Source organism: Jaculus jaculus, chromosome 6 (genome assembly GCF_020740685.1).
Source record: "Jaculus jaculus isolate mJacJac1 chromosome 6, mJacJac1.mat.Y.cur, whole genome shotgun sequence".
Lineage (NCBI taxonomy): Eukaryota > Metazoa > Chordata > Mammalia > Rodentia > Dipodidae > Jaculus > Jaculus jaculus.
In genome coordinates, this window is record NC_059107.1 from 97,552,897 (window position 1) to 97,577,088 (window position 24,192).

The 24,192-nt window shown below is 41.5% G+C and overlaps 1 protein-coding gene and 1 non-coding gene across 2 annotated transcripts in view; one reads left to right on the forward strand and one right to left on the reverse strand.

The window, feature by feature from the left end:
• Positions 1–2,932: 2,932 nt before the first annotated feature.
• Positions 2,933–24,192, reverse strand: part of Gtsf1 (gametocyte specific factor 1) — a 29,680-nt gene continuing 8,420 nt past the window's right edge. The window contains exons 3-8 of the mRNA XM_004649930.2: positions 19,211–19,337; positions 18,404–18,487; positions 17,617–17,680; positions 8,923–9,017; positions 6,696–6,729; positions 2,933–3,039 (exon numbers count right to left, since the gene is read on the reverse strand). Coding sequence (XP_004649987.1) covers positions 6,713–6,729; positions 8,923–9,017; positions 17,617–17,680; positions 18,404–18,487; positions 19,211–19,337 — 387 coding nt within the window. The 3' untranslated portion in view covers positions 2,933–3,039; positions 6,696–6,712. The remainder of the gene's footprint in view (positions 3,040–6,695; positions 6,730–8,922; positions 9,018–17,616; positions 17,681–18,403; positions 18,488–19,210; positions 19,338–24,192) is intronic.
• On the forward strand, positions 9,179–9,286 carry LOC123461830. Its single transcript, XR_006637895.1, has one exon. It is a non-coding gene; the product is annotated as a U6 spliceosomal RNA (small nuclear RNA).

A 24,192-nucleotide genomic window follows, 5' to 3' on the forward strand; every position in this document is an offset into this window, starting at 1 on the left:
TGTGTACTCACCTGCAGTGCCAGAGCAGAATGTCAGGTGCCCTGCTTTGTTGTTCTTCCACCTGTTATTTGAGTCAGTTTCTCTCTCTTTTTAAAAATACTTATGTTCTCCAATTCGGATATAGCCTCACCATCAGACTCAGGTAAGTAAGGGAAAGATGTGATTGTTTGGTGGACTCAAGGGGCTGACACAGGAGGGCCAGCCCACCCAGGTATATAGAGCTGAGGAAGAAGCAGGAAGTTGCTGTGAGTAAGTGTTGCTTGCTCCATCTTGGATGAGACTGCATCAGACATGGGTTCTGTTCCTGCCAGGGCAGGCAAGGTGTTATCCAGTCTTTTCCTGCACCTTTGAACCTGGCTGACTGCTAATAAAAGCCATCTTTTTGAATTGCTGTGGTAGCTCATGCCTTTAATCTCAGCACTTGGGAGGCAGAGGTAGGATAGTGGTGAGTTTGAGGCCACCCTGAGGCTACATAGTGAATTCCAGGTCAGGCTGGGCTAGAGTGAGACACTACCTTGAAACTCCCCCCCCCCCCCCCGCAACCTCCACACCCCACAAAAAAAGCTACTTTTCTGGCACATCCATATTCTGTGTGTGTGTGTGTGTCTCTTTCATAAGTAAATGAATGAATAAATAAGTAATTAAAAAAATACTTATGTTCCAGGTAGGGACTCACTAAGATGACCTGGAATGCACTATGTCGTACCAGGCTGGCCTTGAACTCACAGTTATCCTCCTCTCAGCCTTCCAAGTACTGGGTGGGATTAAAGGCAGGCACCACCATATCCAGCCAGCCTGGGAACTTTAATGAGCAGTATTTTCTCAAGGAAGTAACAGGCAAAGCCATCTGCTGAAAGTGAGATTACAAAATTGAGAATAGTATGACTGTTTTTTCTTGTAACCTAGGCTGGTCTTGAACTCCCACAGATATCCTGCCTCAGCTTCTTGAGTGCTAAAAATAATCAAAGGATTGAAACAGTAACCAGGTAAATCCACAGAAGCTAAACAGGAATGAATGAGTTTAGAAATCAAATGTTGGGCCTGCCCTGGTAGCCCATGTCTTTAGTCCCAGCACTTGGGAGGCAGTCGTAGGAAGATCACTGTGAGTTCGAGGCCAGTCTGGGACTACACAGTGAGTTCTAGGTCAGCCTGGGCTAGTGAGACCCTACCTCAAAAAAGAAATTAAAAAAAAAAAAAAAAAAAGCAAGCCAGGCCGTGGTGGCGCACACCTTTAATCCCAGCACTCGGGGAGGCAGAGGTAGGAGGATTGCCACGAGTTTGAGGCTACCCTGAGAATCCATAGTGAATTCCAGGTCAGCCTGAGCTAGAGTGAGACCCTACCATGAAAAACAAAACAACAAAAAAAAAAGAAATCTAACAATTATGCACACACCCCAGGGCAATCACTAGGGTCCCGACACATTTAAACTCTGAAGCTGAATCTAATTTCCACACCCAAGTGGAAAGCCTTTATGTCTTTTTCACATGTAACTCTGTTCCCACTTTCATTTGACCTTCACGCCTACAAAATCCCCATCTTAAAATCTGTGTATATGTGAGTGCAGGCACATGCTGTGGGGTAGAGGACAATCATGGGCGTTGATTTTGAAGCAGGTTCTCTTATTCATTGCTGCATTAGCCAAGCTCCTGTTTCTACTTCCCATCTTTTTGTAGCCATGCTGGGATACAGAGATGTACTACTAAGCACGGTTTTATGTGAATTTTGGGATTTCATCTTCACAACCGGGGTCCTTGGGCTTCACAGGCAAGCACTTAAAGATGTGTTGCCAGGCAAGTGCTTTTTACCCTTTGAGCCCGTCTCTCCAGTTCCAATACATTTTCCAGCTGGAATGCGGGGAGATCAATACAAAAGTCATATCCTGTATTGGAAATATTCAGGCATCAAGATGTCTAAGAAATAATGGGGTATTTTGTTATGTAAATGCTATCACCATCTCAAAGACTAGGAACAGATGCACACCAGGGCTTCCAGCCACTGCAAACAAATTCCAAATGCATGTGCTTCTGGTTTACATGGGTCCTGGGGAATTGAACTGAGGTCCTTTGGCTTTGCAGGCAAGTGTGTTAACCACTAAATCATCTCTCCAGCCCTTAAATTTTTTTTTTTTTTTTAAAGGCACAGGGTCTCACTCAAGCCCAGGCTGACCTGGAACTCACTCTGTAGTCCCAGACTGGCCTCAAACTCATGGTGATCCTCCTACCTCTGCCTTAGTGCTGGGATTGAAGGTATGTACCACCACACCTGGCTGGAAAAGCTTTTTTTTTAGGTAGGGTCTCATTCTAGCCCAGGCTGACCTGGAATTTACTATGTAGTCTCAGGGTGGCCTCAAACTCATAGTGATCCTCCTACCTCTGCCTCCCAAGTGCTGGGACTGAAGATTGTTTCCCTATCCCCTGCAAAAAGCTCATTTTAATAAATGCTTAGAATATTTGGTCCTTGTGTGCCAGTGAACACATATGCAGGTATGTGTTCCAGATCACTCTAGCCAGATCCTTTATGATAACAGCATAGCACTATGTTTCAGTAACTAGAATGGGGTGTGAATACTTAAAAAAATTTTTTTTTGTTTTTATTTTTATTTATTTATTTGCAAGCAACAGAGAGAGAAAGAAAGAGGTAGATAGAGAATGGGCGCACCAGGGCCTCCAGCCACTGCAAACGAACTCCACACGCGTGCGCCCCCTTGTGCATCTGGCTTACGTGGGTCCTGGAGAATCGAGTCTCGAACTGGGGTCCTTAGGCTTCACAGGCAAGCACTTAACTGCTAAGCTGTCTCTCCAGCCCATGGTTGTGAATATTTTTGCACAGCAAATACTTAAACCTATAACGCTATCTACCTCAGTGATGTGCAGAAGGGTTCTGGTATAAAATAACTGAGAAGTCAAAGCCTCAGAGGGGGATAAAACAAACAAGGTCAGTTTAAAGTCACACAGTTTACTGTTCTACAATTATTTAAGGAAAAAAAGAACAACTCCTCTTGGGTAGTAGTAATAAGCAAGTCTTCTAGAGTCTGGCATCTGTAAGGAAATGAGAAAAAAAGTTCTTACTTCCTTTCAATGACAAAAGCACCAGCTACATCTGACACACATATACAGCCCAATTAATTCTCTTGGTCTGTTCGAGGTGTCCACTGTTGGCAATGGCAGAACACCAAGTAGCTTCTGACCCTTTCCTCCTTAGTACCACTTACTAACTCAATTAAAAACACCACACAGCCATCAATGTACACTTCTTGTGTCAACTTGTCTCTTCAATCTTTCACAAGTGAGGAGAAATGACACTTGTAACTATATTGAACAATTCTGAATTATAAGTAATTTACAGCATTACTGTTTTTCTCTTTTCAAATACTCTTGTTTGCTTATTACTCAGTATCTGTAGGATTATGTACGTATAATTTTTTAAAAAAATTATTTGAGCAGGGTGTGGTGGCTTACACCTTTAGTGTGTGTGTGTGTGTGTGTGTGTGTGTATACACACACACACATTTGAGAGGGAAAGAGGCAGAGATAGAATATGAATATGAATGAATGGGTACTCCACGGCCTGTAGCCACTGTAAATAACTCTAGATGCATGAGCTACCTTGTGTATCTGGTTTTACATGGGTACCGGGGAATTGAACCTAGGTCCTTAGGCTTTGAAGGCAAGCACTTTTAACTGCTGAGCCATCTCTCTAGCCTCTGTATATATAATCTTTTAAAGTGAGTATTTATGTTGTGGCAAAGATGACTATTTGCATTTGTGTGTGTTCACGCGTGCATGTGCCGGGATCTTTTGCAGTTGAATATGAACACCAGATGGCTGAACCCCTTTTTACATTTGGCTTTATGTGAGGTGTTGTGGAACTGAACCTCAGCCAGCAGGTTTTTCAAACAAGTGCCTCTAACTGCTGAGCCATCTCACCAGCCCTGAGTTTTTCTGAGACAGAGTTCTCATGCAGACCAGGCAGGCCTCAAACTTATTATGAAGCTGAGGATGATCTCCAGCTCTTGTATTCTCCAGCTTCCACTTACCAAGTGTTGAGATTAGTCTTGTACCACCACATCCAACTTTTCCTTTTTTCTTTACATTTTTAAGCATGCCCAACAGACTGGCCTTTTTTTTTGGAGAGAGACAGAAAAAGGGAAGGAGGGAGGAATGGAGAGAGAGAAAATTGGTGCCAGGGCCTCCAGCCACTGTAATTGAACTCCAGATGCGTGTATTACCTTGTGCACATGTGTGACCTTGCACACTTGCATCACCTTGTGAATCTGGCTTAAGTGGGACCTGGAGAGTCGAACATGGGTCCTTAGGCTTCACAGGCAAGTGCTTTAACTGCTAACCCACCTCTCCAGCTCCTTTTTCTTTTTATTTATTTACTTGTAAGGACATGGTAGGGGGAGGAGGGCGGGCAGGGAATGTTGGGGGGGGGGAGGAGAGAGAAAACATGGACATGCCAGGGCCTCCTGCCACCACAAACTCCAGATGATGTACCACTTTGTGAATCTAGCTTTATGTGGGTACTGGGGAACTGAACTCGGGCCATCAGGCTTTGCAAAGCAAGTGCCTTTAACTGTTGAGCCAAACCCAGCTCCCATACCCAGTTTTTTTTTTTTTCCCCCCCAAGGTAGGATCTTACTCTAGTCCAGGCTGACTTGGAACTCACTTTGTGTTCTCAGGGTGGCCTCGAACTCAAGGCAATCATCCTACCTCTGCCTCCTGAGTACTGGGATTAAAGGTGTGCACCACCATGTCCCACTCCCAGTTTTTTTTTTTTTTTTTCGAGGTAGGGTCCTCACTCTAGCCCAGGCTGACCTGGAATTCACTATGGAGTCTCAGGGTGGCGATCCTCCTACCTCTGCCTCCCGAGTGCTGGGATTAAAGGCGTGCGCCACCATGCTTGGCCCACTCCTTGTTTTTCACACATTTTTTTTCTTTTCTTTTCTTTTTTTTTTTTCTTTGTTGTTTTTGAGATAGGGTCCTCACTCTAGCTCAGGCTGACCTGGAATTCATTATGTAGTCTTTGGCTGGCCTTGAACTCACAGCAATCTTCTTACCTCTGCCTTGTAAGTGCTGGGATTAAGGGTATGTGACCCCACACCTGGCTCCACACTTGTTTCTTAAAGGCATAAATCATATATGTTCTATTTCTTTTATATTCTTCCAAAAAAGCTAGAGAATTCTGCAAACAAGCATTAAAAAAAAGCTTCCTTTTTAAAAATTAAGATGCTTAAGAAAGAGCTGGATATAGTGGACACACCTATAATCTCAGCACTCAGGGAAGTTGAAACAGGAAAATCTTGAGTTCAAGGCCAGCCTGGACCTACATATACAATGAAATGCTATCTCAAAACAAAACAAAAAAATTCTTATCTAATATAGGGAAATTTTACTCTTACCTTAGGACTTACAAAGAAAAATAAAATTTCAGTGTGTAAGGTTTAATAGCAAAGAGTTTAGTTTGAAGAAGTGTCTGGTTTTAACTTTATATAGAAAAACTTCTTTTGTAACTGAATAGATAGCTACCCTGTATGATCATTAACTATCTTGTGAAGTGTAGCAGAGAGGAATTCACAGTTCACCATTTATCCAGGTCTGTTCAATGTATAGTTCTATTTATTTATTTATTTGGTTTTTCGAGGTAGGGTCTCACTCTAGCCAAGGCTGATCTGGAATTCACTATGTGGTTTCAGGTTGACCTCGGACTCATGGGAACACTGGGATTAAAGGCGTGCATCACCATGCTTGTACAGTTTTGATACATCCCAGCCCAGTACTGTTGTACCATATCTCATTTTTTTGGCACCCAGACTTAACAATACAACTCAGAATTTACCAAGAAAAATAGCCAATAGCTAGAAGACATTGATTGATATTACTGTCCATAACCAAGAGGTGTTTCCTTTCAGCATCTTTCCTCTACTTCTCATCAGAAGAAATATTAATTTTGGTAAGGATGAATACTAACAGAGATTTAACTGGGGCCACTATTTAGAGAGAGACTAGAAAGCAACAGATCAATTATTCATTCATCCAATACTCACTGAAGGACTACTACTGTAAGACAGTTAAATTATACTCTTATACCTGACAAGCAGTATGGCTGGGCAACCTCAGCTAAGCCAGCCCTTGAAGTATCAATCTTAGCTATGCCATAGGCACATAGGACAGCCTCTCATTTGTAAAAAGATTTTGTTCTCTTCATACAAATGTCATGAGGGTCTGCTAAATCAAATAGGTAATATTAACAGAGCAAGGCTCTTGAGAGACCAAAAATCTTTTAAATACCCATTAAAAAGAGTACAGATATTTAAATGAGAATCATTCAACTGTACTGCAGAGAAAGAACTGCAGAGCAGTGAAGCACAACTGTCTGATTAAGCTGCAGTCCATTACAAGAGACATGGTAGATCTGAAATGCAACTTTGATGACGTAAGTAGGCAATGTGTACTAATGTCATGGAAAAAGAACCTAGCATGTTAACAGAATTCTAATTTAACTAGCAAATGCCTATTCATTAGTGTTTAAACACTAATGAATAATATAGAGGCTATATACTTAAAAACACATGCATACTCATAGCTTTAATTTGACATCATAATCTGAAAGAAAATTGGATCCAAATTACTTTCTGTCCAGTTAAGTCTTGCTACCATCTAAAAAGATAGTGAAATGAAATTGAAGCACTTACTTGAGAACGATGTTCAGTTACTGTGTATTTCCACCTACAAGTAAAAATATTTCAAAATAAGCATACCATGGCAATTGAAATTCACTCCATTCTCAATGTTTACTAAACACAAATTACTTATTTCTAAGGTACATAGAATAGTAATATAAAAAAAAACAGAAGAATCAAAATTAGTGGCTGGATTCCATTTAGAACAATGGGAAAATGGTCCTTTACCTTTCAAGCTTTTATTTATTTATTTTTTGATTTTTCGAGATAGGGTCTCACTCTAGCCCAGGCTGACTTGGAATTCACTATGTAGTCTCAGGGTGGCCTAGAACTCACAGTGATTCTCCTAGCTTTCTTCCTAGCAAGAAGCCAATATTCTTTTTATTGGCCCGCACGTTTATTCTTAGTATTTGCTGTTAGTGATCATCTCAGAAATATGGCTTTTGGTTTCTGTGATGTTGCACTTAAACATCTAAGAGGGTATGAAAAAGTCATATGGAAATCTACTTTTTTGGACCATGTCACACTCAGAAGCCAAGATTGTTACTAGAAAATTTTCAGTGCCAAGATGGGATACCTACCAATGAGTTGTTGGCCTGAGAGGTCCCTGACGCCCCCAAAACATTACGGGCCATTGCCAAGGCTCTTGGTTTCCCACCAGGAATAGATGTTAAGACCCTACTGCTGGAGACTCCACATACTTGGGCTACAAGGTCACTGAGAAATCCTGCTGGAGCTGAGCTGAAAACCTCCTCCATGTAGACCAGCTCACAGAAATCTGGAAAAAGCTACACAACATGCAGCTCAGTGGGAGAGACAGAAGTCATCCGTGGAGATAAACAACAGTAGACACTGCAAGCCTTAAGTTTGGCCAGCCTGGCCAAGTGAGCCAATGGGTACAATAGTGGCATGTCTGTTATGGGGGAAACCAACCACTTCTAATTGGACTGGAGGTCCACTCCATGGAAGGGAATACATGCTTGATACAAAAACCTATGATGGGGAAAGTCATGAGCCCTTAGGGGTAATGCCTGTTGGTGTCTTGCTAAACAAACGCATTTATTATGCTCACCAAACTGCCTGGTAAACACTTTTCTTAATGTTCATACCCATATATCAATGCTACTCTCACTTTGGTTAGAGAAGCTTCTCTTTTCAGATGGTGGTGACTTCTGGGATGACTCAAAAGGTACCACAGTGTTGAGAAGAAGTGACAGAGGAGTGCTCAGCACTGAAATATTTCTATCACACCTTCCAAAGCTTAGGGTCCATTGCAGAAGAGGGCAGCAAGAATGTAAGAGCCAAAGGAAGGGTAGGACTGCTTACAATGCAATTGTCCAGACACAAAATGGCCAGTACAATAGGAGGAAAAGATGATGACATCAAAATAAAGGAATGACTGATTGAGAGTGGGAGGAGATATGATGGAGAGTGGAGTGGTGAAGGGGAAAGTGTGTGGGGGGAGGGAATTATTATGATTTATTGTCTGTAATTACAGATGTTGTCAATAAAAAGAAAGCAGAAAGCTTATTGAACAGTAGCATTCATTGCTTTTAGCTTCCGCCCCAAGGACTGAATGTGGCCAGTTGCCTCAAGTTCCTACTGCCATACCTTTCCTGCCATTATGGAAAATAATCTGGAACTGTAAACTGAAACAAACCCTTTTTCCTTTAAACTTTTTTTTTTTTTTTTTTTCCCCGAGGTAGGGTTTCACTCTAGCTCAGGCTGATCTGGAATTCACTATGTAGTCTCAGGGTGGCCTCGAACTCATGGCAATCCTCCTACCTCTACCTCCTGAGTGCTGGGATTAAAGGCATACATCATGATGCCCAGCTACCTTTAAACTGATACTTGTCAGGTATTTTGTCCCATTATTGGCTAACTAGTGAACTCAGGGATCCTTCTGTTTCTGAATCCCCAGTGCTGGTTTACAAATATGTGCCTCCATGCCTGGTATTTATGTGGGTACTAGGGATCAAACTCAGGTTATAATTCTTGCAAGGTAAGCATTTTACCCACTGAATAATTAATTCCCCAGCCTCTTGATCTTGAGGTTTATTGTTCACAGTTTCTTGTTTGTAAACAGAGGAAGGAGTAGGTTGAAGTATACACGGTGTGTTGTATACAAAATTTACAGAAGCACTTTCAAGTTCAGATTAAGATTAAACATGTCTGAATAATCTGACCAAATGTTTTTGTCTCACTGAAGAGAGAAGCATTCTGCCTCTATCTTACTTACTATTTTTCCATGGCAGAACATATGGCAGAGATTTGGGAACTCGCATGCCTGAAGCCAGATTACTCTTATGTTCTGTAACTATGTTGCTCGCAGAACTGCAAAAGCAAGCAAACACAACAAGAATTTGATTATGTCACCATATCTGTATTCTTCTGTTAGGCACACACTAAATAATTGGCATGTATATTTAATCTGGGTGAAAACCACCACCTATAATAATATGAAATGTAAATACATTTCAAATCAAAACATTCCTGCACTCACTTCGGCAGCACATATACTAAAATTGGAACAATACAGAGAAGATTAGCATGGCCCTTGTACAAGGATGACATCCAAATTCATGAAGGCATTCCATATTTAAAAAAACAAAACATTTCTGCAATAACGATTACCATTTCTTAGGAACGTTCCCTATTCTGCATAGGCATTAAGATAGGGCCAACCATTTTCATTTTCTAGAAATCGAGATAAACGGCAATGCCATCTACTGCTTAGCAGAATGACAGGATCATCAACTCAATAAATGAGAAAATAAAATACTATTCAACTTAAAAGTGACAAACTTCTTAGAACTGACATAAAATTAAAATGTAACTGGTAGAATTCATCTTTTAAGTTTTTCTATCTTTTTTTCTTTTCAAGGTAGAATCTTGCTCCAGCCCAGCCTGACCTGGAATTCACTATGTAGTCTCAGGGTGGCCTTGAACTCACAGCAATCCTCCTATCTGTGCCTTCCGAGTGCTCTGGCATGTGCCACTGTGCCTGGTGTCAGTAAATTCTTTTTTTTTTTTTTTTTCGAGATAGGGTCTCACTCTGGTCCAGGCTGACCTGGAATTAACTCTGTAGTCTCAGGGTGGCCTTGAACTCACGGCCTCCTACCTCTGCCTGCCTCCCGAGTGGGTGTGTGCCACCACGCCCGGCTGGTGTCAGTAAATTTTAAGTGCATGCTATATTGTATGCAGTAAGAAAAAAACTTAGAAAGTCATTCCAGCACTCGGGAGGCAGAAGTAGGAGGATCGCTGTGAGTTCAAGGATAGCCAGAGAGTACATAGTAAATTCCAGGTCTGCCTGAGCCACAGTAAAACCCTACTTTGAAAAACCAAACCAGGACTTCTGGTTAAGATGGCAGCTTAAGAACCATGTCAAAGCAGCCTAGGGGAGAAAAAGTAAACAAACAAAACCCGGCAAAATACACTTCTACTAAAAAGTGAGGTGCATTAAAAAATTATCAACCACAGCAGAGAATCAGGAGAGATCCAGAGTATCTACAGACCACATTAGCAGGCAGAAGCAGCTCCAGCAGCAGTGGTATCAGGTCTGCGTGGCCACGGCTACCAGGCTCAGCCTGAGCTACAGGAAAAGCCAGGTGAGAGGATTTTCCACTCACACCAGCCTCCTCACAAACTCAAAAATGTGAAGGGGAGGACAGCAGGGACCAGCACAGCAGCTCGTGAGGAGGAAGATCATAAGGATCAGCAGGAGAATTTTAGCCACCATCCACAGCCTCCCCTTCACTGACCACCAGTGCAAGCGCCAGCAAGCACCAGATACCTGGGGAAGGGAATTCAGCTACACAGTGCCTGGCATAGGCACAGGATATCAGAGCAGTGACCCACCGACCCAGACAGCTGATCTGAGCCCATAACACAGCAAAGAGGGATCCAAGCAGGCCAGACCAAAGCCATCCCAAAATGTAACTGGGATTATACCAGATCAGTACCTGCCAAAAAAACCTGGTATAAAGGCTTGCATTGGAAGTGCTAATTGCATTTTCCATGTCAGGGTAAATTATGTGTTAAATTTGATTGATGGATAGATTTGCCATTTTTTTAAATTTAATTTAAATTTAAAAATTTTTATTTATTTATTTGAGAGAGAGAGAGGAGGAGGCAGAGATAGAGAGAGGAAGAGAGAATAGGCCTCTAGCCACTGCAAATGAACTCCAGATGCACATGCCCCTTGTGCATTTGGCTTACGTTGGTCCTGGGGAATTGAACCTGGGTCCTTAGGCTTCAGGGGCAAGCACCTTAACCACTAAGCAATCTCTCCAGCCCAGATTTGCCATTCTTAAATAAGCTGTATTTTGGGCTTGTCATTTTTTGCTTCCTGATATACAGTGCCTTTGTCTCCTCTTCTGTTGCTCACTGGGGCAGGCTCTTACTAGGTCACAAGCTGACCTTGGAATCCTCTATAGATCAGAAATCTCAGCCTCCTAGTTGATAGGATTAAGGGTGTGGGGCAACACACATCCTTAGGGACTGTGACTTTGCTAGAGGATCTGTTTGTTGTAATACATACTCTTGCATAAATACTCAGTGCTGGTTTTCATTGAATATGTATATTGTTCAGTTAAATTTTAGAATTTGCCTGTATTTCTTTCTACACACCCTATAGAACACTCTCATAGCAAACAAACCTGACACCTAGGGTCACTTCTGTGATTACTCTGAGAGTCTTAAGAGCCACACCCAGCACCTTAAATGCCTACCCTGAAGATATATAACATCAGATTGATTGATACATCTAATAATACTGCAGATAACTAGAAAACCCAAGCATTAAATTAATTCCAGATACAAAAATCTCTATATTATATATAAGAAACACAAAAAAATCAAGATGATATAAATCCATCAAAAAGTACAAATCCATCAAAAATGACCTCCTGTGAGGCTGATTTAGAGGAAATGCCTGAAAAAGATTTCAAAAGAATGATTATGAATATGCTCAAAGAAAAAAATACTCGAGGAAATCAAAGGAATCAAAGACACAGGAAACCAATTTAATGAAATAAGGAGGTCAATTCAAGACATGAATAAGGAAATAGAAATAATAAAGAAAAACCAGTCAGAAATAATAGCAAGGAAAAAAACAGTCAGTCAAAAAAACTCTGTAGAAAATCTTACCAGTAGAATGAATGAAGGAGAGAAAAGAATATCTAAATGAGAAGACCAGGTGGCAGAGGTAGGAGGATCACCATGAGTTTGAGGCCACCCTGAAACCATACAGTGAATTCCAGGTCAGCTTGGACTATCGTGAAACCCTACCTCAAAAACAAAACAAAACAAAACAAAACAAAACAAAACAAAACAAAACAAAACAAAACAAAACAAAACAAAACAAAACAAAAACAAAAAACAAAGCAAGATCCTTCAATCTGTTGCCTCCAAGAAACTCACTTTTCCATAAAAGATGGACACTATCTTAGAGTGAAAGGTTGGACAACGGTGTTCCAAGCAAATGGGCCTAGAAAACAAGCAGGGGTTGCTATCCTAATATGTGACAGGTTAGACTTTAGACCAACATTAGTTAGGATAAAGATAAGGAAGGTCACTTTATATTGACTAAAGGAACACTCCAACAGAAGGACATTACAATTGTAAACATATATGCACCTAGCATCGGGGCTCCCAATTTCATCAATGGCTATGAGAACTAAGATCACAGATAATACCAAAAACACTTGTAGTGGGTGACTTCAACACCTTACTCTCATCAACTGACAGATTATCCAGGCAAAATACATACACACACAAAAAAACCCCACAACAAACAAAAAATTCCCCCCAAACAAACAAACAAAAACCAGAGATGTATCTGAATTAAATGAGATTATAGAACAAATGGACCTAACAGATATATATAGGACATTTCATCCAAATGCTGCAGCACACACATTATTTTCAGCAGCACATGGACATTCTATAAAATAGACCATATATTTGGACACAAAGCAAATTTTAACAAATACAAGAAAATTGAAGTAATTCCTTACACTCTATCTGATCACAATGGGATCAAACTACAGTTCAATGGTAAGAAAAGCTATAGTGCATACACAAAATCATAGAAAATAAAACAATAGACTACTAAATGATGAATGGGCCAATGAAGAAATCAAGAAGGAAATAAAAAAAATCATAGAATCAAATGATAATGAGAACACAACAAAGCAAGATTTTTTTTTTTTTTTTTTTTTTTTGCTTTTTCGAGGTAGGGTCTCACTCTAGCCCAGGCTGACCTGGAATTCACTACGGTGTCTCAGGGTGGCCTCAAACTCACGGTGATCCTCCTACCTCTGCCTCCCCAGTGCTGGGATTAAAGGTGTGCACCACTACGCCCGGCAAGATTTTTTGGGACACAATGAAAGCAGTCCTAAGATGGAGAGATGGCTTAGTGGTTAAGCGCTTGCCTGTGAAGCCTAAGGACCCCGGTTCAAGGCACAATTCCCCAGGACCCACGTTAGCCAGATGCACAAGGGGGCGCACGCATCTGGAGTTCGTTTGCAGTGGCTGGAGGCTCTGGTGCACCCATTCTCTCTCTATCTGCCTCTCTCTCTCTGTCATTCTCAAATAAATAAATAAAAATGAACAAAAAAATTAAAAAAAAAGGGCTATGGAACAAAATGAGAGTTCTCAAAAGAAGAAATACAAGCTGGACGTGGTGGCACATCCCTTTAATCTCAGCACTCAAGAGGCAGAGGTAGGAAGATCACCATGAGTTCCAGGCCACCCTAAGACTACATAGTGAATTCCAGGTCAGCCTGGACTAGAGTAAAACCCTACCTAGAAAACAAACAAACAAACAATAAGCAGATGACATATATCTGAAAAGTGTTCTACATCCCTAGCCATCAGGGAAATGCAGATTAAAACTTACGTTGAGATTCCATCTCACTTCTGTCAGAATGGCTACCATCTTGAAAATAAATGGCTATAATGACTATAAATGCTGGTGAGGATGTGGTAAAAGTGGAACTGTTCTACACTGTTGGGAATGCAATCTGGCCCAGCCGTTGCGGAAATCAGTGTGGAGGTTCCTGAGACAGCTAAAAATAGATTTACCATGACCCAGCTATACCACTCCTAGGCATACATATCTTAAGGACTTGTCTCACTATCTGAGAAATACTTGTTTAACCATGTTTATTGCCGCTGTACTCACAGTAGCTAGGAAATGTAACCTAGGTGTCTCTCAGTTGATGAGTGGATAATGATGTGGCACATTTATATAAATGGAGCTCTCTACTCAGTAGTAAAGAAAAATGAAATTGTCAAGTTTTCAGGAAAGTGGATGGATGTAGAAAGGATTATACTTAGTGATTGAATTTCTATGTAAGTAGGAATAAACTCAGTGGCAGGAGCCAGTAAGCTAGAAAGGGGACATAAAGGGAATAGAAAGGAAGGAGGGCCTTAATAGAATGGTATTGTGTATATGTAAGTAGAAGAACAGATTAATGGGGGTGGAAAGGCCTAAGTGAGGTCAGAAGAGACTGAGTAAAGGAAAGGTGGGGGGAGGGCTAATCAAATCTACGAGGATATAAATAAGTCATATGGAAACCTACTTTTTTGGACAATGGAACACTCAGGAGCCTTTAATTGTTATTAGAAAAAAAATTCAGTGCCAGGGATAGGATACCTTCCAGTGAGCTGTTGGCCAGAGAGGTCCCTGATGTCCCCAAAACATTATAGGCCATTGCTGAGGCCCTTGGTTTCCCACCATGAATAGATGGTAAGACCCTATTGCTGAAGACTCCACATACTTGGGCTGGAAGGCCACTGAGAAATCCTGCTGTAGCTGAGCTGGAAACCTCCTCCATGTAGACCAGCTCATAGAAAGCTGGAAAAAGCCATGCTGCATGCAGTTCAACGGGAGGGAGAATTATTACCAGTGAAGATACTCAACAGTGGACACTGCAAGCCTTATATTTGGCCAGCCAGGCCAAATGAGCCAACAGGTGCAACAGTGGCATGTCTGTTATGGGGGAAACCAACTGCCCTCTAATTGTACTGGAGGCCCACCCAAAGGGAGGGAATACATCTCTGATACTGAAAACCTACATCAGGGGTAGTCATGAGCTCTAGAGGTGTAACGTCTGTTGGTGTCTGGCTAAATGTATATATTCTGCTCACCAAACTTCCCACTAAGTACTTCTCTTAATGTTTATACCCATATATTAATGCTACTCTCACTTTTGGTTAGAGAAGCTTCTCTTTTCAGATGGCAGTAACCTTGGGATGATTCAGAAGGCTGGTGCTGAGAAGAAGTGACAGAGAAGTGCTCAGCACTGAAATATCTCTATCACATATTCCAAGTCTCAGGGTCCACTGTGGACCCTATTACAGTGGTGGAGGAAAAAAATGTAAGAGCCAAAGGAAGGGTAGGACTCCTTGCAATGTGCTCCTCTAGACAAAAAAACCATCATAATAGGAGGAAAAGATGACGACATGAAAATGAGAGAGACTGGTTGAGAGGGGGAAGGGGTACAATGGAGAGTGGAGTTTCAAAGTAGAAAGTGGAGGCAGGAGGGAGGGAATTACCATGGGTTCTTATCTACAATTATGTAAGTTGTCAAAAAAGGAAAAAGAGAAAGAAAAACCAAACCAAACTAAAACAAAACAAAACCCACCAAAACACCAAAAGGGTTGGAGCAATGACACAGTGAGGCACCTGCCTACAAAGCCTAAGGCCCTAGGTTCAATTTACCAGTGCCCACTAAAGCCAGATGCACAATGTAGTTCATGCATCTCAATTAATTTGCAGTGGTTAGAAGCCCTGGTGTACTCAGCCTCTCTCTGTCCCTGTAAATAAGTAAGTGAATTATTTTTCAAAATTATTTTTCAGCATCTATTGCTAGGCTTGGTGGCACATGCCTTTAAAGTGTTGACTCGGGAGGCAGAGGTGGAAGGATGGCAGTGAGTTTGAGTCCAGCCTGGAACTACAGAGTTCCAGGTCATCCTGGGCTAGAGTGGAACCTACTTAAAAAACAAAACTAACCAACCAACCAACCAAAAGAAGGGCTGGAGAGACTGCTTAGTGGTTAAGGCAGTTGCTTGTGAAACCTAAGAACCCAGGTTTGATTTCCCAGAACCCATGTAAGCCAGATGCACATGGTGACTCATGAGTTTGGAGTTGGTGGCTCATGAGTCTGGAGTTCATTTGCAGTGGCTGGAGTCCACAGGACACCCATTCTTCCACTCTCTTTCTCTCCTTCTCTCCTTCAAATAAATAAATCAATCTTTAAAAAATATTTTAAAAAAGGAAAAAATATCCAGCATTTTATTCCTTCTTCCTTTTTTTTTGTTTTGAGATAGGGTCTTAGTATAGCCCAGGCTGACCTGGAATCCACTATGTAGTCTCAGGTTAGCACTGAACTCACAGTGATCCTTCTACCTCAGTCTCCTGAATGCTGGAATAAAATGTGTAAGCTATCATGCCTGATTATTCCTTAATTTTATTATTTTTTAAAAATATATTTTATTTATTTATTTATTTGAGAGAGAGAAAGAGGGAGAGAGAGATGGAAGACAGAGGAGCGTGCCAGGGCCTCCAGCCACTGCAAATGAACTCCAGATGTATGTGCCTCCTTGTGCATCTGGCTTATGTGGGTCCTGGGGAATCAAAGCGGGGTCCTTTGGCTTTGCAGGCAAATGCCTTAACTGCTAAGCCATCTTCTCCAGACCTCCTTCATTTTATAATCTGGTTATAGTCTTAGTTTGGTCTGAAAGTTATCTTCTAAGGTTTGAATGTTGGGAAATGAGAAATCTTGGTTTTGAACTGGATACAAAAATTAATAGGAAGAGTAGTCATTTTCTTTCTTACCCAGTACTTACTTTGGATTTCCCAAACTCAAAGAACAATCCAGACTCCTCCTCCCAGCAGACACGAGCTATCTAAAGTAAAAGTGATCTAAATGGTAAAGCTGGAGAACTTCTTTTGTATGTGTACTTGTATATGTGTGCACATGTATGTATACTTCCATGTGTGGAAACCAGAAGTTGACAGCAGGTGTCTTCCTTTATGGTTCTTCACTTTAATTACAGAGCCAGGGTCTCTCACCTGAACCCAGAGCTTGCTAACTTTCCAGTTTGGCTCACGGACCCTGTCTTTACCTCCCAAACTTGGGACTACAGGCTGGCTGCCATGTCCTCTGATATTTACATGAGTGTTGAACATCACAACTCTGGTTCTCATGCTTCGTGCTGTGAGCACCATATCCACTAAGCCATCTCCTCAGATTTTGTGTGTGAAGTCTTCAAATAATGCAAATGAAGCAAGCAAGACCTAAGAATGCTTGGTACAGTTATGGGGAGGTGGCTCAAGAGTGAAAGGCAGGTGCTTGCAAAGACTGCTGGCCCAGTGTCCAGTTCCCAGTACTCACATACCATAAAGCCAGATGTACAAAGCAGCACATTCATCTAGAGATGTCTGCAGTGCCAAGAGGTCTTAGTGTGCCCATTCTCATTTTTTTTTTTTTGGCTGACCTGGAATTCACTATGTAGTCTTAGGGTGGCCTTGAACTCACAGCAGCCCTCCTCCCTTTGCCTCCCCAACCGTTAGGATTAAAGGTGTGCACCACCACAACCAGCTTCCATTTTCATTCTTTCTCTTTGCCAATAAATAAAAATTTAAAAAATGTAAAAAACAAAAAACAAGCCAACCAAGAATGCCTGGTGCTAATGTCTTCCCTATAAGACTATAGGTAATATTGCTATGCTTTCAGTGATAAACATTAGCACAAAGATCATCATCTTGTATCAAGGAATAAATAAGAAAAAAGCACCACCAAAATAATCTGCAGTAGAGTACCATCCAAGAACATTCTCAGGAAAGATCGTGGCCTTTTTCTTTTTTGTAACAGGGCACTTAGATTTTGTGAGGTAGGAGTGAGAATAAGACCATTGCATTTACCTGTTGTTGCCAGAGAAATTAGCTCTGCCCCAGACAAATGGGGTGCTGGTCTGTTCCCACAAATCTGCCAAAGGAAGCAAAACAGTTTGTGATAAAACTAGATAAGACACCAGTCATTGCTAGTTGCATTTGTAAGATGAGAAATAATACACCTAAAGTTTGGAATGCAAGTAAAAATTGATGGAGTACCCCTGCCTAAGTGACATAGAAGCAGGAATTTAATTGAAGGATATAAACACAAGAGCCATAAATAATAATAAATGTGCCTTATAACAATCAAACACAGATGGCACAACACAATTTACGAGAAAAGGCAGATGTAAAGAAGCACTTTTTCCAATAAAGAGGAATAGGCTGTTTTATGTACCTGCACAGTGATACAAATGTACTCATTTTGGGGCTCACTAAAAATATGGCGTTCTGAACAACATGGTATGTTCATAAAAAAGGAAAAGTTTCCTTCTGTCTTAAACAAATAACTTGAGATTTAGACATAGTGAAGGAAAAGATAGATTGGGGGAGGGGGAGGGGAAGGAATTTTATAATGGTTTATTGTCTGAAAGTATGGAAATTGTTGATTTAAAAAAAAAAAAAGAAAAAGGCCAGGCGTGGTGGTGCACGCCTTTAATCCCAGCACTCAGGAGGCAGAGGTAGGAGGATCGCCGTGAGTTCGAGGCCACCCTGAGACTATATAGTGAATTACAGGTCAGCCTGGACTAGCGTGAGACCCTATCTCGAAAAACAAAACAAAACAACAACAACAAAAAAAGATGTAGAGGCATTTCACCTTTATCCCAGTCTTCATCACAAGGAGGGCACTGCCATGTGCTCTCAGCCAGAGTCTCTTGTCCAAGGTTCCTGGTTTGGTTGACTATAAGACAGAGATATGGCATATTAAGGAGAGACTGCTAAATTACTCAGAAAAGGCTGTTTTGTTACTAACGTAGTTAGCATAAAAATGGACAGAAGACAAGAAAGAGAAGCAGAAACAAAGACAAACTATTTATGGCAATAAAAAGAATATATATATAGACTGATTGTGAGAAGGCTGCATGTATCCCTGGCTAGTCTCATATTCATTATGTAGCCAAGAATGACCTTGAATTCCTTGATTCTCCTGCCTTTACCCTGAGTGCTGGGATTACAGGAGAATGTCTTCACATCTGATTTACTTAATGCTGGAGATTTAGTCCAGAGTTTTGTGCATATAAGGAAACCATACAATCCATATACAATCTAACAACCTACTGATAGTATGACATAAAAAATCTCAGAGACAGAAAATATACTGTTCTTTTAATAAAGTGGAAGGCAAAAAAAGAAAAAAAAAAAGCCAGGCATGGTGGTGCACGCCTTTAATCCCAGCACTCAGGAGGCAGAGGGAGGAGGATTGCCTTGAGTTCAAGATCACCCTGAGACTACACAGTGGACTCCAGGTCAGCCTGGGCTAGAGTGAGACCCTACCTCGAAAAAACAAAAAACAAACAACAACAACAAAAAGATGGAAGGCAGAATTCCAGCTCACAATGTAGCACAATACACACTTGAAGGAGTCAGTTCTAGTACTGTTAACATTTTAGCTAGTCAGGCTTACCCACATCCTGCTCTATACAACTCTTGTCATCACAGCGTGAGATATGATGACTGATTTCAGCCCTTGGAACCTGGTGGCGAGCATTGAAGGGACAAGTAGCCAATTTATTTGCGATATCAGGATGATTCTGTGAAATCAAAATTAAGGAATCTGTTAATTCTTTGGATTTCATAAAGCCAGGAGGGTGGCTCATCCTTATTCCATAAATAACTCCTCTAATGTTCTCCAATAAATTTGTGGCTCAGCTATGGTGGGCATACTCATAATAGAAAATTAGAAAAAAAATAATAAAGAAAATTAGGAGGGAATTATTTATTGCTACATAGAATAATGTAAGCCTTTCTCTGATGGCTGTCAAGATGGACACAAGATTTATGTGGTTTATGTAGAGCTAAGGAGTCAATCTGAAGTGTATATTCTGCTTATTTCTCAGAATCAAAAGCATCAGGCAGGCAGTACACCCTGTAATGGTAGAGCTCTCTGGATGCCTCTAAAAGCTTGATATAAGCTTCATATTCAGAATGAACAGTAACACTAAAACATGCCCCACCTGCGTTGTAGCAGTGTTCTTGCTATTGTAATACAATAGTGCTAGAAAACAGCTGTTTAAGGGAGCTAGTTGCAGAGGAGACAAACCAATGATATTTTTAGATTAACACAGGGTCACTTATTTACAGTAATGATGCCTGAAATGAGACTGAACAATTTGTCATTTATTTCAGCTAGTTCAAGTAAGGAGAAACCCCAAATGATAGAGATTAACTTTCTGGACCAAGTTCCTGATTTTAAACCAAAACAAAGGGTTTACTATTATCACCCAAATCTTTGACAAATGTACTAGCAATTAAGAAATTCCAGAAAAAGATGTGTTAGGGATGGGGAGTTATCTTCTCCAGTGGTATAGCCACTGTTAAGTTGCACATGCTCTGAAAAATAACCCCTTATTCATGCAAGCAACACAAATTAAATTCATTGACACACACACAAAAGCAGAAATGGGATTAGTTTTGAAGAGAAAAAGGTTGAATGGGAAAAAGAAGAAGAGAGGGCAATGGTGAGTGAATTTGATCAAAATATACTATATATGTGCAAGAAATTGTCAAAAATAAATTAATACCCCAAAAGACCTATCACAAATAAAAACTCAAAAAGTAAAATGTAAAGCAGGAAAAAGGCTAAAAAAGCCAAAAAATCTGTAGCAGGATGTAGTGGGGCATTTGGAAGGTGGAAGCAGAAGGATCAGTTCAAAGTCATCCTTGGCACTGAATGTGAAGTCAGCTGGGCTACATGAAACTCTCAAAGAAGAGAGAGCTGAAGAGATGCCTCAGGTGATAAAGTGCTTGAGGCACAAGTGTGAGGCCCTAGTTTAGATCCCCAGCACCCCTATAAAGCTGAAAATGATGGCACATGCACCTATAATTTCACAGCTGGGGAGGTAGAGACAAGAGATCCCTAGGGCTTGCTAGCTAATGAGTCCAGTTGATCAGTGAGCTCCAGGTCCAGTGAGAAACCCTGTCTCAAAAAATAAGGTGCCCAGTCATGTTGTCCCACGCCTTTAATCCCTGCACTCAGGAGGTAAAGGCAGGACGATTGCTGTAAGAGGCCAGCCTGGGACCACACAGTGAGTTCCAAGTCAGACTGGGCTACAGTGAGACCCTACCTCAAAACAAACAAGCAAGCAAGCAAGCAGGCAAAATAAGGTAGAGGGTGATTGAGGAAGACATCAGAAGTCAATCTCATGCATGTACATGCACATGTGTACTTGTATAAGCACATGAACATGCATCTATATGCATACACACCCACTTCCCCACCACAGAAAACAAAAAGAAAATTGTCCATCAGGTTTATAGTTCCAGCTACAACTACTTGTGGACTAAGTGGGAGGATGGAAAGTTCAAGTTGCAAAGTGAGTTAAAGGTTAGCCTGGGCAACTTCATGAGATCTGTCTCAGAATGAAAGGATTGGGGATACAGTCAGCTCAATGGTAAAGTACTTGCTTAGCACATGCAAGACCCTCAATCCTCAGCCCTGTAAAAATACAAAACAAAAACATAAATCACAAACTTGTGAAGGTAGAAATTGTCATTCTTTCCTTTTTTGTTTTTCAAGATAGGGTCTCACTCTAGCTCAGGCTGACCTGGAATTCACTATGTAGTCTCAGGGTGGCCTCGAACTTTCCTACCTCTGCCTCCCAAGTGCTGGGATTAAAGGCATGTGCCACCATGTCCGGCTGAGAAAACTCATTATTTTCATAAGGTATAGTAGACATTAAATGCAAAGGTTTATTTATTTATTTTTTTGTTTTTTGATGTAGTGTCTCACTCTAGCCCAGGCTGACCTGGAATTCCCTATGTAGTCTCAGGGTGGCCTCGAACTCATGGTGATTCTCCTACCTCTGCCTCCTCAGCGCTGGGATTACAGGCGTGCACCACCACGCCTGGCCTATTTTTTAAAAATATTTTAAGCTGGGTGTGGTGGCAGACACCTTTAATTCCAGCACTCAGGAGGCAGAGGTAGGTGGATCACCGTGACAAGGTCATCCTGAGACTACATAGTGAATTTCAGGTCAGCCTGAGATAGCATGAAACTCTACTTCAAAAAACCAAAAGAAAAAAATAAATAAAATTTTACTTAAGGGGGGGGCAGGGAGGCAGGCAGATAGAGAAAGAATGAATGTGCCAGGATCTCCAGCCACTGCAAACTAACTCCAGATGCATGTGCACGACCCTTGTGTATCTGTAGGTCCTGAGGAACTGAACTTGGGTCCTTTGGCTTTGCAGGCAAACGCTTTAACTGCTAAGCCATCTCTCCAGGCCCAAAGGTATATTTTCAATTAATTAAAATATTATTATTGGACTGGAGGGGTGGCTTAGTTAGTGGCTAAGGTGCTTGACCTACAAAGCCAAAGGACCTTGGTTCAATTCCCCAGGACCCACATAAGCCAGCTGCACAAGGTGGTGCATGTGTCTGGAGTTTGTTTGCAGTGATTGGAGGCCCTGGCTTGCCCATTCTCTCTATGTCTGTCTTTCTCTCTCCCTCCCTCCTTCTCTCTCTCTGTCTTAACATAAATACAAAACAAATAAAATATTTAGAAAAAAATAATTTTATGATTATTTATTTATTTTGTTTTTTCAAGGTAGGGTCTCTCTCTAGCTCAGGCTGACCTGGAATTCACTATGTTGTCTCAGGGTGGCCTTGAACGCATGGCGATCCTCCTACCTCTGCCTCCCGAGTGCTGGGATTAAAGGCGTGCGCCACCACACCCAGCTATTATGATTATTTTTAAAAAATGTTGTATTTATTTTGAGAGAGAGAGAAAGAAGATATATAGTAAGGAAGGAAGGAAGGAAAGAAAGGGCGGGCATGCCAGGCCTCTAGGCACTGCAAGTCAACTCCAGATACATGTGCCATCTTGGGCATCTGGCTAACATGGGTATTGGAGAATCGAACCTGGGTCCTTAGGCTTCACAGACAAGCGCCTTAACTACTAAGCTATCTTTCCAGCCCTATTTTCTTTGGGGGGGGGGAGGGGTTTCAAGGTAGGGTCTCACTCTTGTCCAGGCTGATCTGGAATTCACTATGTAGTCTCAGGGTGGCCTCAAACTCACTGAGATTCTCCTACCTCTGCCAATTGAGTGCTGGGATTAAGTATGCCACCATCATCACGCCTGGCTAAAGTTTTAAGATTTTTATTTACTTATGAGGGAGAGAGAGAGAAAGAGCCAGATACAGACTGAATGGGTGCACCAGGGCCTCCAGATATATGTGCCACCTTGTCCATATGGCTTTATGTGGGTACTGGGAAATTGAATCTGGGTCTTTAGGCTTTACAGGTAAGTGCCATAACCACTGAGCAATCTCTTCAGCCTCCAGCACTATATTTTAACACTTAAAAAATATTTTATTTAGGGCCAGGCATGGTAGTGCACGCCTTTAATCCCAGCATTCGGGAGGCAGAGGCAGGAGGATCGCCATGAGTTCAAGGCCACCCTGAGACCACATAGTAAATTCTAGGTCAGCCTGAACTAGAGTGAAAACCTACCTCAAAAAAAGAAAACTGTATTTGCATGTGTGTATGCATGTATAGGCACACCAGGATCTTGTGCCACTGCAAATGTATGCCAGATGCATACACCACTTTTGCATTTGGCTGTATTTACTTTTTTTTTTTTTTTGAGTAGGGTCTTACTCCAGTCCAGAGTGATTTAACTTTTCATTTAAATGATTTTTTTAAATTTTATTTTTACTTATTTATTAGAGAGAATGGTTGCACCTGGGCCTCCAGCCACTGCAAATGAACTCCAGACTCATGCATCCCCTTGTGTATCTAGTTTATGTGGGTACTGGAGAATTGAACCAGGATCCTTAGGCTTTGCAGAAACGCATCTTAACCACTAGGCCATCTCTCCAGCCTTTGCCAAGGACCTTGGTTTCCCACCAAGAATAGATGGTAAGACCCTATTGCTGAAGACTCCACATACTTGGGCTGCAAGGCCACTGAGAAATCCTGCTGAAACTGAGCTGATAACCTCCTCCATGTAGACCAGCTGACAGAAAGCTGGAAGAAGCCATTCTGCATGCAGTTCAATGGGAGAAAGAGAAATCGCCAGTGAAGATACTCAACAGTGGACAATGCAAGCCTTATATTTGGCCAGCCAGGCCAAATGAGCCAACTGGTGCAATAGTGGCACGTCTGTCATGGGGGAAACCAACTGCCCTGATTGGACTGACGGTCTGCTCCATGGGAGGGAATACATTCCTGATACTGAAAACTTAAAACAGGGGTAGTCATGAGCTCTAGGGGTGTAACGTCTGCTACTGTCTGGCTACATGTATATACTATGTTTATCAAACTGCCTAGTAAGTACTTCTCTTAATGTTCATACCCTTATATTAATGCTATTCTCACTTTTGGTAGAGAATCTTCTTTTCAGATGGCAGTGATCTTGGGATGACTCAGAAGGCATCACTGTGCTGGA